This window comes from Symsagittifera roscoffensis, chromosome 1, assembly GCF_963678635.1.
Source record: "Symsagittifera roscoffensis chromosome 1, txSymRosc1.1, whole genome shotgun sequence".
In the NCBI taxonomy this organism is placed as follows: domain Eukaryota; kingdom Metazoa; phylum Xenacoelomorpha; order Acoela; family Convolutidae; genus Symsagittifera; species Symsagittifera roscoffensis.
This window is the reverse complement of record NC_087062.1, coordinates 92941894-92962816: the sequence shown is the minus strand read 5'-3', so window position 1 is coordinate 92962816 and position 20923 is coordinate 92941894. Positions and strand designations below refer to the sequence as shown.

The window sequence follows — 20923 nt, the reverse complement described above, 5'->3', positions numbered from 1 at the left end:
TATGAGATTAAATCTATATGAATTTCAAGAATTTTTGACGATCGTCAAATTTTGACACAGAAAAGCGGAGCTTCGCAGCACTTGCGATAAAAAAATATATACAATGCAAAATAAAAAACAAAAAATGTTAAAGTGATCACTTGAAAAACCGCATGATATAGAAAATTTTTCAAAACGTTTTTTGAGACTACATACAATCAACCTATCTTCTGTTCCGATTTGAAATCATGAAAGATCCTTTTACAGGCTTAAGAAATAGCCAAATAAAGTTAATGAAACAAACTAAGAGTGGCTTGTTGCTTAAAAAGTCTCAACCTTCAAACTTTTCAAAGAAAAACTAGATACACTTAAAGCCATTTGAATTTCTCGAACAATTAAAGATATACACTTTTTTGATGAAATTAACTACATTTTAGAAAACTAGATCAATAGGAAAAGTTTTTATTCTGATACAAATAAGAACACAGAGGCAAAGCTGTGCTGTGCAAACTCTACCGGAAGCACAAAAAAAAGCAGCTCTATAAAATCGATAAGAAAAAAAATAAGTCTCGAATCAGTAAGCATTCGGCTATGTCTCCGGTTCGATCTGCGAGGTGGAGATTAAGAGTGTCACACACTATCCACTCAGCCACGGACGCTTAAAACATCACCAACACTAGCCACAAATGGAGCAGAGAAAAAATTCTCAAGCTACAGCTCGAGTTTATAGCTAAATGCCACCAAAATAAAGGAATACTTTTTACTTTTAAGGAAAACTTATATTTGCGAGTTAGCTTTAAAAACGAAGGTTCGTAATAATACGCTCGTAAGTGTAAAAATAAAAATTCGACCATGTTTTTCGTGACCTTTACACTTTTATTGTTCGATGAAAAAAAATGTTGCCTTCTTTGTAACAAAGAACTGAAATGAAATTAAAGAACCAAAATCAAACCACGAAAAATCAAATTTGAGCATGAGAAAAATTCAAGACTTTCATGAAAAAAAAAACATACAAAAAATCATCAAGACCTATCAAAGAGTCTCCAGTGCTTTAATCATGATTCTTAAACAAAGCCAATATAGCCAACAAACAGTTGAAAAAGAGTCAATGCACTCAATTGAACAGAAAAAATGCTGATTGTTTTTTTTAAATACTCAACGTTCCAATTTTGAAAAAAGAAACGATGCCCTTAAAAGTCTTTGAAACTCTAGGAAAATATATGACAAGCAAATTTTTGATAGAATCAACCCAATGTTAGAAAACTGGATCAATAGCTAAATTTTTATATTTCGCTGGGAAAATTAAATTCCACTTGCGAAATCAGGAGTCGATCACGTTTTCCGTGATCTTAACACTTTTGCTGTTCGTGAGTGGAGTCTGCCTTCCCCTTTTACAAAAAAATGAACTGAAACTGAAAAGAAATCAAACGTCAAACCGCGAAAAAGTGTATTTGAGCCTGAAAAATTTTAAGATTTTTGCTGAAAAAAAACAGTGCGACCTATATAAGAGTCTAAACTACGATCATCGACTCTTAAAAAGAGTCAATGAACAGAAAGAAACACGTGAAAGAAATTGTTTTTCAAAACCTTCAAAATTTTAAGTAAAAAAATATGGCCTTAAAGCTGTCTGAAATTCAAAAACTGTTTATGATTGGCTCTTTTTTGCGGAAATTAACTCAATTTGAGAAAACTAGATCAAATGGTAAAATTTTCATTTCGCTGGGATATCTGATTATTTAATTCCAATTAATTAGAAGTCGATCACGATTTTCGAGACCTTTACACTTTCGCTGTTCGATAGTGGAGTTCGCCTTTCTTTCAACAAAAGGCAAACTGAACTTAATGAAATCCCTTAAACATTACGAGGAAAACTGTGTATTATGTGAATTTTAATCGGATTCCGCAACAAGGACGCTCTCTTTGTTCTTCTTTTGTTCTTTCGTTTTCTTTGATCATTCCAACAAAATTTTACACACAGGCGAAGCTGCGCTTCGCAAATAATTGCGAGAACACGACCAAAAAGCAACTCTGTCAAGTGCAAAAAGGTTCAGCAGAAACTCGAATTAGCAAAAATCTGCGACCTAGCAAATTTGAGCCTCACGCACATAACATTCAGCCACGGATGCTTAAAACCCCCAAGAACTAGCCACCAATAACGCAGCTACATATGCCAATAAATTGCCAGTTCAATGCAGCAAAAGTAGCGTCAAATACAAAATGATACAAATTTGCATGTTATAAATCGCAAATCATAAGGCCACATTATGTATAAATTATGCATTTCAAAAAATAGCGAGATATATTGAATAAAAAAATTTCTGAAACCGAGATTTTATTATTGTTATGATGTTTAAAACAAATAGCTTTCTTCGGTTCGCTCGATGAATTAAAAATGCATCAACTGTGTAAACTTATAACTGTTCGAATGTCAAAGCACATGTTATCAATAAGCTGTAAAGGTGCAACAAAATATCAAAGGTGCAACCAAATATCAGAAAATCTTATTGCCAATTCGATGCAGCAAACTCGAAGCAGCAAATATTATTGCTTTAAGTCGCAACAATATTTGCTACTTAGTCACAACAAAAGTCGAAACAATATTTGCGACTTGCGTTGAAAAAAAAAGAAAGTTAAAACTATAACACTAAGGTTCGCAAGTGTAAACATGTTCAAAGACTTGTCTCTGGATTCCAGAAACCTACAAACAATTGTGCGCCCTACGCATAAATTGTGCGCCTATCCAGTGCACAGTTTGGCCTCGTAACGAATAATTTTTCTATTAACACATGTGAGCAACATTTTACGCAAAACCTCGAGCATCACTCACTACCATTAAAACACTCAAGATGCTCAAATTAAATTATTTATCAAAAATAAACTTTACAGCCAAATCACAATTTAGTCAGTAGTAGTATTTTGGCTGCTGTAGAAATTATTTCTTTTTAGATGATGACGCTTTGATAGCACAGTGAAACTGGGAGAAATTCTCCAAGCTGGCACACGTTTTGTTTTTCTTGAAGAACTCATCTACCACAAGCTGTACACTTTGCATGTCTAAAACAGTATTTACTTGTCAATAAATATTGGAGAGAAATTTTATTCTGACAAGGGCGGGCTCACAATTTTTGCTACTTGAGCACTCTTGTATTTGGAAAATCATATACTTTTTTTATAGAATGAGCATGCGAATGCATAGTTCTGACAACAACAGCTGCTGCAATAGCGGCCGCAAGTCTTGTTTCTATCAAATTGATCCAGCGGCGACTATTATACGATAAAAAAACGTTTGCACGGAGGCGAAGTTGCACTTCGCATACACAAGCAAAAATAGGACCAATAACACTATTGGAAAAACTGGATGAGTAAAACTTTGAGTCTACAAAATTTCTTAAGTGAAGCACTCCAACTATGAGTCTACATAATTGCTAAGTGACGCAAGCCAATGATGACGTATTAGCATTCAATTAAAAAAAAATAAATTTACCAACTAACATGCCTCAACTTATAGAGCAGCCTATGGAGCAAAAAAACATAAAAAAATTTAATGTAATAAAAATAAAATGAATTTTTTTTTAATTTGAGACTTTTTGTGAAAATCCCCCACACGCCATATAAAGTACAAAAAGATAAATTTCGCTCCTAGTAGCATATCATTTATGGCAAATAAGCTTCCTTCAACTAATTTGGAACGATTTCTATGACGGATTAAATCTGCGCTTACGCGTTAATAGCGCGAAATATATCGCGCGTTAATTGTCATAAATTGGCAATTTTTAACCCCATAACTTTACAAAAAATGATCACAGGTGAAATAACTTTCCAAATTTAAGCTCAGGACGATACTTTTTGAATGATATAAAAAAAATCCCGTCAAAAATGGCTAGTTAAAAAGTCGAAATTTTTCTGAAGAAAAAAACCACCCCGAGCACAAATATTCCGTTACGAAAGTCGAGAAACAAAAATAGTATTTGTTTATATTTTGTTGCGGGTCTCCTTCCCACCTCTACGCTACAGATCCATGATACCTTGAAGCTAAAGTGCTATTTGAAATATAATAGTCTGTGTTAATATCCTTAGCAATGGCTGTACTTATAGCTGGTTTTTGATCAAAGGGAACACTTTATCGCAACAATACTTGCGTCGCAACAATATTTGCTACTTAGGTTGGAAGAAAAAAGATAGATCATAAATATAACATAAGCTTTGCTTGTGTAATAATAAAAAAGTGAAGAATATAAAAAGAGGCATTGAAAAACCTAGCGAAAAAAACGTTAAAAAATACGGAACCATACAAAAGCAGACGCAGTTGTACGACACGCGAAATTTCGGTCAAAACTCTCGGGCCTCTTTTTTCAGGTAGCTTGCATAAAATCATAATTGTCTCACCAAAACGCAAGCTATTAAGTTGCTTTGTAAGTGGTCAAACCATGAACAAATACGCTTCTGCTAACATCATGCAGCAGCATTTCCAATCTTTGTGATTCTTTCTGAATGTTGAAAAATTGTCCAAAAAAACTTCGAAAGAAAAGGTTGAAACAAAAGGTTTTCAGAGAAAGCAACGCGGACAAACTTAAGTCTTTTATAAGATGGCAAAGCACGCAAATCGACTGTTTGAAAGCTGTTTTTAATCATTTTTGACACGAACTGAAGATTAGGTTGAAAAAACCTGATACATCTGGTTCCGTTGAAAAAACCTGATACATCTGGTTCCGCGATCTAGCAGCATTCGAATTGGCCGTTTAGCTATAAGTGATTTAAAATTGCATAATTACAAATATACCAAATTGAAGCAAGAAATTAACCGATAATGACGCGTGTCATGCTCATGGAAAAAAAAACAGACAAAATAACTGTCGAAACTGAAACGTTCTACTTCAAAAAAGATAACCAATAACTGAAAATAATGCTCGCAAACTTACTTTTTTCAAGTGAAATTGAACGAATGCACGAGTGGGTGAGATGTCTCGCAACTTCCTTGAAGACGTCCTGAACAAAATATAATCTAAATAATGATTTGAAAAATTGAAAAAATATTATAAATTCCTAAGTACAAACCATGACAAAAATCACTAATCGAAGAAAAAAATGTCACCTAAATGATAATCCTTGTGACGTTGTTCTAGGGATAATGGATTTGTCTAATCAAAGTAAGAACAATAACTTCCTCTCGTTTTCAACATAATCAAAGTCTTGTCTTGATTACATATTACAGCAGAATAATCCGGCAGACCTTGCTGGCAATCTCCTTGTTCCTGTAGAAGGGAGTCAGGATTTTCCTCACTCCATTCGCGATGTCCTTTAGGTCGCTCAAAGCCACCACTTTACTGCGCGTATGTACGAGCGAGGAAGCTTCATTTACATTCTAGAACAAAATCGAGAAAAACTATCAATAATCAAAAATCCAAATTGAAAAATGAATGACAGGCTGCTGTGCAAGTAGAACATTGAATTTTTTTTAGCTTTTGCGTTAGACAGATGACTGAATTATTAAATGCGTCATTAGAAACAGTGGGTCTTTTTACTAATTCCGCCCAAATTTCTTTCTTTTGCGATTTTGTGATATTCAATGTATAAATGCACTGATAGAAAAACATACTGATAGCACTAGTAGATTTGGTTAATATAAATGAAATCATTGTATTCTTAAGCCGACTTCTAACAAGGCCGAATTTTGAGCAGATAATCGGCATTATTTTCCTGTAGCTATTTTGTGTTTTTTTTTGTCTTGGTAAAACTCTGCAGGTTATAGTTTCCAAAATAATTTTGCCTTAAGATGTGGAAATTAAGACTTAATATGTGGAAAAATTGATTTTTGGATGGAATAAAAAAAGAGCCGAAACAGATAATAATAGCTAAAAATAACAAAAAAAAATCCTTTTAAAAATTAGATTCGAAATTCAGTCTAAAATTTCCAGTCTGTAAAAATAGTCAGAAAAATTAGAAGTTCAGACCAACTTTTCACAGTTTTCGCATATGAAAATTTGCACCCTAGTAAAGTGGTCGAAATAGAAGGCAAAAAAGTCTAAAAAAAAAATAAAATTCGAAGATGTTCATCCATTAAGATTCGAATCTAAAAATTTCAGCCGTATAGAAATGTTGTAAAAAGCTTAACAGTTTTTCCATAGAAAGTGGAATAAGCTACACCTCTTAAAGTCGAAAACGTAGGCTACGCTTCTTAACGTGAGTAAAAAAACTTAGAAGTCACTCATCTCGTTGACGAATTTCAAAAATAATTGACGAATTTCAAAAATTTAAACCATGTCCTGAGCACGGTAAATATTCATCAGAACAGAATTAATCAATTGGTTTGGTTCGGCCACTTCAGAAGAGTAGTTTAACAAACCATTCAGCACACAGACACTCACAAAAACTTGTTAAAAATAGATAACGTGCAATTCCATTTGGTTATAGAGCTAGGTGAGTTAAAATTAATTCGGCTTTCGAAATGAACAGAGTTCCTGGTTTTTGCAAACAGCATTTATAACAATAAAGATTGATCAGCTTTCACACCTTCAAAACTTCAGCAAAAACTTTAGCAAAAAACTAACATGTCCAATATCTTCGCGACGAGTGCGCTTTTTCGAACCCTCGACGCATATGGCAGAATCCTTGCACACCCTGACTGCTGCAGATCCTGAGTCTATTGAGGATAAAAATGATGATGACTTTTTTTCAGCGGTTCCTCCACTGAAGAAGTATTTAATATTACTCTGATTGCATCCGCTGAGCTTTCTAGATGACCTCTTAGGAGACGTCGTCAAATCAACTTTTGATCCATTTAATTTTCCTTCGATAATATCTCCAGAAGTTTCATCAGATTGGCCCGCTGCCGTCTGTTCATTTTTGCTACTTTTTGGGACAGAACTGCCAAGACTTAGTTCACCATTTGTTTTTGTTTCCAAACACTGCTTAGATGTCAATATTATGCTCGTTTCGCCAGTTTTTTGTTGTGGAATTTCCTGCATTTCATTCGATTGACATGTTGATGTATTTATTATGAATTCTTCCTCTTTATGTGAACTTATTGCACTTTCTTTCTCGATATTGGTAGAAACAGTAGGTTTACAAAGATTTTCAGAACTATGCACTACATTGTCTTCACTCATTCTATCATGACTGACAGTCAATACCTTGTAAACTTGCTTCGCAGAGGTGGCAGATTTTATTTCGCCGATCTAAAATACAACAACTTAATAAATGTAGTATTACCAGTTCTCTGTGCACGTGGCTTATACGGTTCTGTCTGATCTCAAACATTAGAGCAAAAAATAGACAATAGCCGAAAAAAAATTATCTCTTCAAAACTTCATCATTTTGTTTGAAGCGAAAAAGCTACCGGCGATAGACCCGCAGATTATAATGTTGACTCTTTTTAATCTACCCACACACGCAAACAACGTCATGTTTTTTGTCAGCAATGATGTTTAAATTTGGTTAAAAAAATGCCCAGAAACAATCGCCGGCGTTAAATCAGGAATCAGAAATTTGTAAACTCCCGTTGAGTCGCAAACGAAGTTATTGTCACGAATTACTGAACGTATCTTCTCCCACTCCGACAGCCCAAAAAAGGACGAACACCTTCAAATGACGCAAATTATGTTCACTAGGCGGATAAAATATAAATCAAAACATTTGAGGCTTTTGAAATAAACTTAAGACAGAAAATTCTTTTAAAAAAAAATACAAAAAAATCAGATTGAACAAAACTACAATTTACAGGAATGAATCAAAACTTTTTCAATTACGATAAATATCAATTGCAGCACAAGAAAAAACCGAGATGTGCCAACTTAGCCGAAGAAACAGAAGCAGACAAACAATAGACCGACAATTTTCCTTAAACGGAATTTTTCACTGGAGTTAGATTACAACCTAGGATGTTTGGGTCCCAGGCGCAGTTATTACCTCTAGACCAACTGCGCCAGAAAAGCTAAGAAATCTAAATCAATTATAAATTAACCTATCAAATGATTCTATCAAAACCAGTTGCTAACCGAAAAAAGCGTAATTGCAAGCGTAAAAACTACTTCTGTTTTACAACTCAAAACAGATCATAGTAGAAATTAAGAAACCGAAATTTTCAGAATCTGAAATACATCTGATAGGGCTTCAACATGGTACCACATTTCTTCACCTCCTAGAACACTTTTTCGAGGTACCTGAAATTTCTTCGCCACTCAGTGCGTCGTTGGAATGATGAAAAAAAATCACACAGAGGCTAATCTGCACTTCGGAAACACAAACGAGAAAATGACAAAAGTAGCCCCGGCCTGAAAAGTTCGAAGCCAGCATAGCCAGCAGAAAGTTCGAAAAGTGTCAATGAGCGCAAGTAAACAGAGATAAAAATTGAAAAAAAAACTAGATCAGTAAGTAAAACCTTTATTTCGCTGGGAAATCTCAAAATTAAATTCTACTTTCGAAAGTAGAAGTCTTTCAGGTTTTTCGTGACCTTAACATTTTTGCTGTTAGAGAATGGACTCTGCCTTCCTTTCAACAAAGAAATTGAATCGAACTTAAAAAGAAACCAAAGTCAAACCGCAAAAAAGTAAAAAGGACTTTTCATGAAAAAAAAAACGAAAAAAAAAAAACAAAAAAAAACAAAAAAAAACATAGCGACCTATGTAAGAGTCTGGCCAACATTCATAGACTCTTAGAAAAATTCTGGTATGTACCGGAATCAAACCCCCTCCACCCGACTCGAAAATAAGGGTCGTACGCCGAGCACATGCGCGCCATGGGTGCTTAATAAACACATGACACTATCCACCAATAACCCAAGATACAAATATTTAATGTTGACGCAACGAAAAAAAAAAACTGATATAATGCTTATGTACCAAAAAAAAACAGAAAAAAAGCTATTTCAGCAAAACGCCACCAACTGAGCATTTATATTTTTTTTGCGAGTTGGGTTTAAAAAATTTAAAAAAAATTGGACTTCACAATATGATAAATCTGCTTGCGTAATAAATATATACACCTTCGTTACCTTTTTGAGGACTGCAGTTCTGTACGATATTAATTTTGTGCATTCCTTCAGGACTGAATGTTCTTCTTCGTTGGCTAGATTATCCAAAGCTTTCGTTTCAATTTCATTACCCGATGCTTCAAAATTGGTTTTCAAATGAGTTTTGATCATGGCTCGAAATTTCTCTCGCATCTGAAGCAAGAAAACATAATATATTTACGAGCAGATTTTATAGCCACACGTAATATTTAAATGATTAGAGCTCTTCGCATTCAAAGACAGAAATACAGCTAAATACTTGAACAGAGCTAAGAAACAGTAGGAATTAACTCATTTTACAAACATTTCAGTTTTCAGTTTTAACTTCAATTTCTACTACAAAACCCCATAATTCCAGTAAGTGGAAATTCACAGTGGAAAACCAAATATATCAAAGGACTTGGGTATCGTTTAAAGCAGCGTTGCTTACAGCTAAAAATACCGCCGCGTTAGTAAGAAAAATGATACAGCCTCAGATGTAGATTATCAAAAATGATAATGGTGTACACGTCACGTAGGTAGTTGGCTAGCTACAAATACCAAGTTACACCTTTAAACTCAGAGACGGTCGCTAGCCAACCACATATACCTGTACGATGTTAACTTTGGGTGCATCTGGAACTGTTTTTTATTTGGGTACTAATTGGTATGAAGTGCAGTCTACGAGCATAAAATTTTTAAAGCAGCTTTCAAATAATTGCATTTTTTGTTCTAACTGTGTAAAACCGAAGAGCATAAGCAGCGGAACTGTGAGAGTTGTAGTCAAGTCAAAGTGCTGCGAGCTTCCCACCAGAGAGTCGGAATCTTTACGTCAATTACAGTTGGTTTTCGTTCATCTTGGTTGCAGTTGTTTAATTGACACCAAACACTAGCCACACCAAATAAAGCAGAGAACAGATGCTATACGACTTCCAATGTTACAGTGATATTTCGAAATAAGTGAACTTTTAATTAACACTTACTTGCGAGTTGGGTTAGAAAAAAGAATGTTCGCAAGTGTAATAATGAATTTGTTCGCAAGTGAAATAATGAATTGTATAACTTTCGTAACTGCTACATAATTGTTACATAAGTATTATACACAGAGGTGAAGTTGCACTTCGCATACACGAGCAAAAATATGACCGTTAACGCTACTGGGAAAACTGAATGAGTAAAACTTTGAGCCTAAAAAACTTCTGTAGTGACGCACGCCAATGATGACGTTATAGCATTCAATTTCAAAAAAAGAACTTTACCAACTAACATGCCTCAACTTATAGAGCGGACACATTTTAACCAGTATACGGAAATAGCTGGTTATTGATCAAAATGAACACTTTCAAAATGAACACTAATATTTGCGACTTAGGTTGGAAAAAAGAGAGTTCATACTATCACACAAGCTTTGCTTGTGTAATAACACTAAGGTATTCTCGGCTGGTTGATATACCACCGAAATGTCAAATTTAAGAAAAAATATTTACCTGCACTGTGAGACCAGTTATTTTGGACGAAGAAGCATTAATCAAAGTAGAAAAAGCTGCATCAATTGTAGTGCCACCGCTTTCGACTTCAGCTTTTCCATTACTCTACAAAAACAGACGGCCAAGCAATTAAATTTGTCTATTAATTTTATGAAAAAGACAAACCAATCGACAGTTGGAAAAGTGTAAATGAACTCAAGGGAACAAAAAAAGACTGATAAATTTCAGGATTTTGATAAAAAAAATAGGACCAGAGTATTTTTGCATTAACTTGTGAATTCTGAAAAAAAATATTTCCACTAATTTGAAAAGCGAACTTTTGCATCAGTTCTGATAGCGTATCAAAGAGCGTAATTTGAAGTCTTCTTAAAGGTTAAAATGATTTTGAAAGCGAGCTACTTTCAAAAATCCGAACGCCCATAAAGAATTAGGCAGCAATTTTTTTTATAATAAAGCAAAAAAATAACTCGGACATCGACAAAGAACCATAAACAGGTAAAAAAAAATAGTTATCTATAAGGAAAAAAAGTCTAGTACTCGAATGAAAAATGTTTTTTTTGGACTTTTCTTCTAACGTGCAAAATACTTAACATAGGAAATCGATAGCTAGAACAGATTTACAAATAAAAGCTCATTACCTTCATAATATTTTTAGCACTGGTGAAGCCTGAGCTCGCTTTGGCGTAATCAGTTTTGCCTGATGCAGCTTTGCGACGTTTGAACTCATCTGCGATGACTCCATTGAGGATACTCTTCGATTCGTCATCACCACCTTTTGTTCGTCTTCTCTCGAAAAAACTGTCTCCGTCTTCGTCACTGTCATCATCCTCCTCACCTCCACTGTAGCTGCCACTGTGTCCTCCCCATTCACTGCAATTGAATAAAACACATTACTCTTTGGGGGATCAATCGTTAAGTAGCTAAGACCCCGATTCACAAACAAAAGGTCGGAGGTTCGAGGCCCACCATGATCCAAGCTCGTTGATATTGAAGATGAGGCAAATTTACGCAGTCCAGAAAAATACACAGAAAATTGCATATAACTCCTGACCAGTGGCAAATGCAAAAAAGAGCGCTAAACAGGCAAAACAAAGTGAAATAAGGAAAAAAGCTTAAAAATACACCTTGAACAAAAATTTTGATGAGACTGACAGTATCACGTTCTCACATCTGCTCCACGACCGAATGCGCCACCAACAAAGCAGCTAAGCAGCCAAAATTCGATCAAAAAAAAACTATTTAAATGTTCCGGATTTGAATATCCGACCTGTTAACTAGAAGCCTCGTGTCCGCATCTGCGCCAGGGTCAATTAGAAGTAAGCTAATGGCCCAGCTAATGTCAACCTGTTCTAATATTTTCAATCATATATTGTACTGATAGCGAAATGCGTAATTTTCAAAATTTCAAAAAAATGGACTTCAAGCAACCCTAGTGTTTCTCTGCTTCAGTAGGGGATAAATCGCTTTTTTAAAGGAGAAAACTACTACTCGCTCTTTTCATTGAAATCTTTATATCAGATTTGGCCGGTTTGTTTTCGAAAAAAGTGAAAAATTCCAAAAATCAATCAACTTTTTCTATATACATAAACTTTTCTCTAAAAAGGTTGGGAATAGCCTCTGCTTTCCAAATCCTGATTTCTAGATTGTAGATTTCCGCACTCTGACTTTTTTAGAATGAGTCCTTAAAGTCAGGTTTAGCTAAAAGTTATCGAGAATAGTAACGAAATTTCTTTAAAAACTGTAAAATTTAAAAAGGAATTTTTCCAAAGTCCACATCAGCTTTTCTACAAAAAAAAACAGGGTAAAACAGCTAGCAGACGGAAAACCTAAGCACCATGTTACCTTTAATGAATTATCAACCTCAGAATCAGCAGGTTAATTTTGAAAAAAAAAGAATATCTTTCCAAAAACGCGCAAAATTTTAAAAATTGGACTAGTTATCAGGCCTAATTTTTTTTCAAAATACAAACATAGCCTCTTGCACAGTTGAAGTTCGCTTGCACAGGTGAAATTCCATAAATTTTTTACTGAACTTAAGGAAAAGCTGCTGGAGAAGGGAGCTCCCCGGAATTTATTCTTTTGATTGAAACCTTCATCTCAGATTTGTACGTTTAATAATTGAAAAAAAAAAATAAAAAACCCAAAAAAACCTACTGAAATTTTTGAAGGCCGTAGAACGTGAGTTAAAATGAAAAAAGACTAGCAAAAAATTCAAGCACATAGAAGAGCAGACAATTTTTCCATTGATACCATTTTTTTTAAAAGTCGGTAGTTTTTGAAAAAAGAAACTTCTGCGAAAAGTGCAAAGTTCTCGAAAGCGCCGCAAAAAAACGATTAACAACAAATCCCATACATTTTCATAACACATTTTAATTCAAACAGGACCATCTACCACTAGCTAAAAATAAAGCAGCAATATATGCTATGAAATTGTTTATGCTTACATAAGTTTAAATATGATTAAAATGAAATATACCAAAATTGCCACCAAATGACCACTTTTATTTGCGACTTCGTTGTGTAAACAGCGTATATGCTACTTCTTTTCCTCATGGATCAATCGTCTTAACTTAATTTGGACAGTCCGGTTATCCAAAACTAGCATGGGACCGGACCACCAATAGTAAAGACCAGAGCTGCCGCTGATTGTAAATAGAAACGATATAACCTCCACGCCTTTGTTGAAGACGAATTTCAACACAGAGGCGAAGTGGCGCTTCCTCCAACTTGCGATACAACACAAACATAAAAAAACTTAATAAACGAAAAAAAAAATAGGTGAACCAAAATTTTCGTGTTTCCATAAAAAAATAATCACGACCGGCTAAAGTTGCAGTACGTGTTTGACACATTTTGAACTTGTTTTTACTGATGCGGTAACATATGTGTATATTCAAAAATAGGACCTGCAAAAATAAATGAGATACAGCACAAAAATAAAAAAAAAGGCTTAAATTAAAGAGATAACTAGGGGCCCCGCTAAATCTGGAGGTAGGTGTTTTGATAATTTTGTTATACTGATGTGTGACCAAACGGCAACTTCAAAAATTGAACTTGCCCAAAACCATAGCTGTTTCTCTACTAAAAAAAGTGAAGCGCGAAAATTTATGAAATTGAAATCTTCCCAAAGACATATCATTTATCTTACACAAAATTAAGGAGACGCCACTTCTACAGGATAAATTCTCGCAACCGGTTTATTTGATTGAACCCCAGGGTAGTTTATAAGAAAAGACAAAGTTTCTAAAACAGTCAAAAGTTCAAAAACTTGACTTTCCAAAAACAATATCTTTTTACTGCAAAAAGAAGGTCGTAGCCGCGTTAGCAGAGAAAATTTCCTAAACCGGCTTTCTCGATTGACCAAAAAACCTAAGAATTGGCAGGGTAGTTTTCGAGAAAAATCAGAAGTTCGACAAAAAACGGTCAATAAACCAAAATATTTACTTTTCCAAAAAACTATCTTTAATTGTGAAAAACTTTTGGGCATACCAAAGATATTCAGACAACCTGTTATTTCGATTGGACGGAAAAATTCAGATTACAGAGGATAGTTTACGAAAACAGTCAATTAGTTTCAAGAAACGGTAAGAAAAAAACATTTGTTGTCTTTTCCGAGGGCCCTAACATTTGTGTTAGAAATAATTCGGCTTAGTTGATTATGTAAGGGCGCTTCCCACATCAAGTTGTTTCGATTGAGCTCAAAAACTCAGATTTGGGAGTGCAGTTTTTGAGAAACAAGTAAAACATATATATCAAAAAACTGTCAAAAAATCAAAAATTTTGACTTTTCCGAGGGCCATAACTTTTTGTATACAAAAATTCGATCATGCAGGGGCACTTCCCGCAAACAGTTGTTTTGATTGAACCTGAAACATTCGCCTTGTATTTGAATATATTATAAATCAAGCAAAAAAGAAAAATCAATTAAAACTTAATACATCCGGCAAGCAGACAAAATTTGGGACGAAATCCATAAAGCCGATAAAAAAATCATTTTAATTGTGAAAAACATTTCCCAGTAACAAATATTGCATACAGGAGTTAAGCATGCCACCAAGCATGAGCATGAGCATGTCAGCAATTGATTCATCTGATTTTGTTAAACTGGTTGGTAACCCCAAAAAAGTTTACATTCTGATTTGATAACGCTTGCTAGTCGCAAGCGTAATTACTCTCCATGGTATTGTCTTCCAAAAATACTCTTTCTTAGTGTGTCCAACTCTAATAATTTTTTGCTAGATACAATTAACGTTTCGTATCACTTGCGATACAACGCAAACATAGTGTGGAAAATCAGCCGACCGAAATGAGACGAAAGCCGCTAGCTCAAAAAAAAAATTGAACACAGAGGCGGGGCGAAGCTTCGCATCACTTAAGCGATACAACCAACATAAAAAATAAAAGAAAAAAGTTGAAAAAAATTAGGCTTACCTAAATTTTCGTTGGGCCGAACAAAATTGATGGTCCCAGAAAAAAAACTCTCGGCCCTATTTTTTCATGCAGGGAAGCTTCACTTAAGCAGTGCTTTCGATTCAAACAAGATTCTCAGATAAGGAAGGGTAGTTTTTGAAAAACGTCAAAAAGTTTGAAAAAACGGTAAGAAGTCAGAAATTTGACTTTTCCGAGTGCCATAACTTTTTGCGAAGAAAAAATAGTGCGTAACCGCTTAAGCAGGGGAGCTTTCCACGACTATAAACTCGCATCTGTTAACGCAAGAAATTCCAATCAGATAAAGACAAGTTTACAGAAAGAAAAAATGAACAAAAACTCAATCAGAAAAACGCAATTAAACTACTATTGATAAAAAAAGATAAGAAATGCATGTCATTGAATAATTTTTTTAAAAAAAGTGAGTCCGAAAGCGTATCAATATTATCTGTACGTGAAAAAAATTAGTAGAAAATTTTAGTTAATATAATTCTGTTTTCACTTCAGGCTTGAAATCTTTAAAAAATATATGCAAAAACTAATTGGCTATTTTTTCTGCAATAATAAGAATGCGATATATACAACCGATCCAACAACCAAAACAAAAAATTTCAAGCTAATTTTGTTAATGACCTCAGAAAAAAAAACTTGAAAAATAATGAACTTTTTTTCAAAGATACTTCGAAAAACATTAAGACTTAATTTTTTCGTAGTTTTAACTAGTCTAGTGGGTTGATTAAGTTTTTTTCAAAAATTCATACAAGATTTCAAACACTCCTCACATTAAATTTTTAAAAATTATCGAAAAAACAACATTCGGAAAATAAGCCGACGAAAATAAAGCCGACTTCTTCCAGAGCCGAATCTCTACGAAATTTTTCGGCTCAAAAAATTCTTTAAAAAATCGGACCAGGATCCCAAAGCCCACACATATTTAGCAACTACATCAAACTACACTAACAATGGTGTTATTGAAATGATTACCATTTCAATTTTGTCCATTCTGTGAACACTCTAGTCATTCGGGGAAAAGTCTAGTACCCGATTGCAATACCCTTGCTTGTCTCAAGGGTAATAAGACAATTGAATGATAAATTGTCATCGTGTCAACAATTGAGCAGCGTCAACTAAGTTGTTTACCTGTAAATCAAAAGTAATCAGCTGTTTTCAGTTACAGGTTCAGCTCTTTTCGATAAAAGTTTCATTTCGGTTTCAGTTTATCGTATTGCTGAACCACTATGTAATCCATATATAGCATGGATTTTGTTGGCCGGAGGAGAAGCAACTTCCGCATCGTTCTTTTCTAAAAAAACGCTAGAGAATTGTAATCGAAAAACTTTCTTCAGTTAGCTAGTAAGTTTCAGTTTTTGGAAACTGTTCTTTTCAAAACAGAAGAGTTACAGTTTCAGCTGCTCAAAAACATTTCAACTAGCTAGTAAAAATTTCAGTTCGTATTTCAGTCCTATCTATTTTTTAGTTTCAACGTCACCCGTAAAATAACAGAAAAAAAATCTATGACTAATTTGTCATCAATTATGTCAAAACCGACATATATAGTTAATCAAGTTCAAAAAACCGTCTGCTAACCTGCTAATGCCTTGTCTTCCGCCACCGTACAGATCAGAAGTGTCCACATCCTCCCATGAAGTACTAGCTCTGTTCATTGCACTTCCAGGAACCCCCATGGACCCCGATCTCCCTTCGGAGTTGTGGAGGTACTTTTTCAGCTGAGACTCCACTTTGGGTTTGCTTTTGCAGTAGTCGCAGTGACTCTTGCAGACTAAGAAGTCCATCTCTCCGAAGTTCTCACAGATGCTCTTATGACGACATCTGAACACAAACAAAGCCTTGAAGCACCAAAATTCCCAGCTGAAAATCATAATAAGTCCAATTTTCCAAAATTCTAAGCAAAAAAAAAGAAAAAGATAAAAGATCTGGTTCACACGTAACTATTCTCGGCGCACTGACTATTCGAAAAATTGCATAAAATCCAGCATAATTATTGATAATATACCAGGATGCGACTTGCCGTACTTGAGCTCTTCGAAGTACTCGAACATGGTCTTCAGTTTGTCCATCGTGGACTTAGTCATTATTTCCCATTTCTGTTGGTCATACTTTTTCTAAACAGTCCATGTAAACATTAAAACATTAAAGGTAAAGTTAAGTGCAAAGCAACCGGCATAACTGATAGAAAATTTCCGAATTTTAAGGATCCATCTGGACTCCGGTTCATCGCCCAGATGCTGAGAAGGCATTCCTGTTTTGGCAAAGCATGTTTCTTTAGATTTTAGATGGATAGTAACCTTAGACTGAGAAACTGTCCGTCTGGTTAGGAACATCAAAGTGTCTTTTTCGGCCTTGGACACATACAGACGACAGACGCTCGTTTGTCCGTCTCTGCCTGCTCTGCCGGATTCCTGATAATAGCCAGACATGCTGGCAGGAATAGTCCAGTGCACCACAAATCTTTAACAAAAATATTAAGCAAAAATATTCGGGCATTTCAATCTATGGTTCAAAAACATAGCCAACAGACAGTTGCAAAAGTCTCATTCAACTAACGGAAACCGATAAAATATATATTGACTTATTTTGGAACATTTTTCAACTTTCAATTTTCGGGGACAAAAATATATCACATTAAAACTCTTCGAATGTCAAAAATCTTTTATAATTGGCCTTTTTCATAAAGCTGAACCAATTTGAGAAAACTGGTCAAAAGATAATTTTCAAATCAGCTGGGAAATCTCAAAACTGAAATCCACTTTCGAAACTGGAAGTCATTCACGTTTCTTTTCGCTATCTGCACTTTTGTTATTGGAGAGCTTAATTATGCCCTCCTTTTAGCAAATGATTTGAATTATGAAAATCAAAAATCAAACCAAAAAACCAAATTTGAGTCTGTACAACTTTGAAGCCAACTTTTTAATTCCTTCTCTTAGATTACCTTAAGTGTGCTCAATAACGATTAACCAAAATTAGTTGAGCCAAACTTACGCTTAATGATGGCAAAAATTTTATCAAACAATTGCAGTTCCCAATTTCAATTCCTTCCGTTTCTGGACATAATTGCATTTCAAAATATTCGAAACTACCTCTCACCTGACATCTGGTTTATCAACTCCCATTCCAAAACTGATGGTGGCAGCTATAACTGGAAATTTTCCAGCAAGCCACTCTTCCTGGGTGCGTGACCTCTCCTGACCACCCAAGCCAGCATGGTAGGCTCTAGATACTAGACCTCTCCTGGATAGCTCTTCTGCAACTTGGTCACATGACACACGGGAGCGACAGAAGATCAGACCAGAACCAGAGGGCTGAACAGACTCTAATTTCAAGCCAATCAACACAAGTCGATAAAGTCGGCATTAGACGCGAAAAAAAAACACTGAAACTGAATATCCATTAAATTCTAATTTCTCATAACCATACATCGTTTAGTTAAATCTCAGGTTTTAAATAAATGAAACAAGTGAAGACGATTGATGCGCAAGTAGTACAGAAGGTTCCACTTCCAATCACAGTTATTTTTGAAGAGAAAAAATAAGATCATTTTTAGAATTTTTGTTCTTTTGCTACCAAAAAATACTCAGAGACGAAGCGGAGCTTCGCAACACTTGTGATACAAATAAAAAGAATAGCATAGCAAACAAGCTGACAGAGAATGAAACGAGAGCCACTTAGTAAAAAAGTTCGAAATAGCATAAGAAAACAAAGATATCAAAATGCTGATGGTTTGTCTCGATTGTCAATGAAAAAATTTCAGTTAAAAAAAACATTTACTGCGCCACAAGCAAACTTGTCAAAAACGTTCGTGTCATTTTCTCATTGTAGATTATTTTTTTGCATTTCGGAAATTTTTCATTTAAGTCTAAGCGCAGATGGAGGGGCTGTAATTTGACGTGTTTTTAAGGTGTTTTTTCACACAAAACCGGGAGGCGCCGAGCAAATTTCAGATGGGATGACGCAAGCCCGACAAAACAAAAAATTAATCCCAATTGTGTACTTTTCTGAGGCTTTTCGGCAACTTTGTGTCGATGTCCAAACACTTGAGGGAGAATTGCACAAGGTCGTCAAAACCACTGCCAGGCAGGAGGTCACTGAATTGCACTTCATAGAACAGATTTGGTCTGTACACACTGGACTTGAAAGTTTGCACTGGCTTATGTAAACTGAGACTGGACAGAATGTCTTCTTCAACCTGAAACGGTACTAAGCTTTCTTGCATTTATCGACTCTGTTTTGACTCAAAGCACAATCCGATCTTTCAAATTTTCGAGGGGATTCGAAACTTTAAAAATTTAACTATAGGGTCAACCTTAGTTTTCTTCGCTAACTCTAATTTCGTATACTGATGTTTAACTTATCAGTCGAACCTATCCCGACCCTTAATTCAAACGAAGGTTTTCTATAAAAAAAACCGTATATGAAACCGGTGCTGTAGAAAATAATACGCATATTTGCTATCGGAAAAACCCTTGTTTATGTTGAGTTGACCATGCTTCAGCGATGGTTCTTCAATTTCAATGTTCCTAATTCTGCTGCAAGACATGTATAACTCCATTATAACAGATACTGTGGAACAACATAAAAAATCCGTAACAAGAAATCTAACACTATTATTATTAGACTGACCTGTTTTGTGGCGGTGGCAGTGAGTGCGATCCAGGGCACACTTGATGTCATGGACCGCAAAGTGCCCAATTTGAGGTAGTCGGGACGGAAGTCATGGCCCCATTGGGACACACAATGGGCTTCGTCCACTGCTATCAACACCAGACACTTCTTGTCCATCAAATCCGACACTATTCTCTTCAGAAAACAAAACAAAAAAGTTATTGGTCGCTTCAAAATTGGGTGTAACTATAAGATGAGTTCATAAAATAAATTTTCTGACATTTTCAACTTTAATGCAATTATTCATGCATAAATGTTTTAAAGAGTTCAAAATGTTGCACATTCATAATGAACATTTAGAAAATGCTGTGGAAAAAAAAGATGGACGGTAGTTCGTCATAAGCGGCGAATGTGAGCATTCGACATATTCTAGCATTTAATATATTGAAACAAACTCTGAAAATAGAGGTGACAATTATTGGTAGCTTCAAAATCTAACCTTAAAATTTCCAGTTGCACATTGTTCTGGTGTCACATACAGCAACCTAGTTGCCGGTTTATCACCCAAAATATCTTTCATAACTTCACTTCTCAATTTTGTACTTTGCTTAGAGTTCAGAGTTGCAGCCCGAATCTGTTTCTCCTTCAGATGGGCAATTTGATCATCAATTAATGCGATCAGAGGCGAGATCACGAGGGTAACTCCTTGTAAGATGACAGCCGGAAGCTGGAAACAGAGTGACTTTCCAGCACCCGTTGGCATGGAGACGAAGCAGTCTTTCTTGCGTTCGAGCACACATTTGACACAGTTGCGTTGCAGGTCATTTCTGAAATCGTCGAATCCGAAACTCTGCTGCAAGAGATATGTAATTTCAGAATCAGAAAGCACCATTCATACTGAAAAGTGCCTCTTTGATGAGCACTGTCTACAACCAAAAAAAAACCATAATTCTGATTGAAAGACGCCATCTCAAAACCAAATGGCTAGTATGTATTCCACCTGGGCGGGTTCAAGGGAGATGCGGGACGAGCTCCCTTCCTCGGGACAAAATTTCTCCTCAATTCGCTAAATTTAAGCATCCATTTTTTTGGGCTGTCCTTCAATTTAACTCACGACATTGATTGAAACAATTGCGACCATGACCACGAAATTTCAGCAGGCAAAATTGAGGCCAGAACAATAAAGAATAAATGAAAAAGACATCCACCGCCGTTTTTCCATCAATCAGCAACCCAGCTACACAGTTTGCTTTCCTCGGGAAAACGTTTTCGAAAAGAAAGGCCTCACAATTCGGCAAATTTCTCCTTTTCCACCCGCCCGATGAGTCTTAGAACGCATTTGATTGCATTTTAGATGCCAGGAAAAGAATTGCTCCAGAGTGAAAACCAAAAAAATCGCTCTTCAAAACTTACCAAACACTCA

General features: G+C 35.3%; 2 protein-coding genes across 2 annotated transcripts in view; one reads left to right on the top strand and one right to left on the bottom strand.

The window, feature by feature from the left end:
- Positions 1 to 20923, top strand: part of LOC134840744 (transmembrane protein 129-like) — a 422427-nt gene that overhangs the window by 117414 nt on the left and 284090 nt on the right. The gene's annotated exons all lie outside the window — the stretch shown is intronic.
- On the bottom strand, positions 2821 to 20393 carry LOC134852537 (ATP-dependent DNA helicase Q5-like). Its single transcript, XM_063868555.1, has 14 exons — positions 20000 to 20393; positions 19519 to 19695; positions 18890 to 19084; positions 17986 to 18200; positions 17187 to 17349; positions 16915 to 17003; positions 16468 to 16710; positions 11091 to 11322; positions 10453 to 10557; positions 8969 to 9139; positions 6528 to 7154; positions 5210 to 5341; positions 4899 to 4965; positions 2821 to 3033 (listed from the first exon to the last, which is right to left on the bottom strand). The coding sequence occupies exons 1-14, from the start codon at positions 20390 to 20392 to the stop codon at positions 2912 to 2914; spliced, it is 2931 nt and encodes a 976-aa protein (XP_063724625.1). The 5' UTR covers position 20393; the 3' UTR covers positions 2821 to 2911.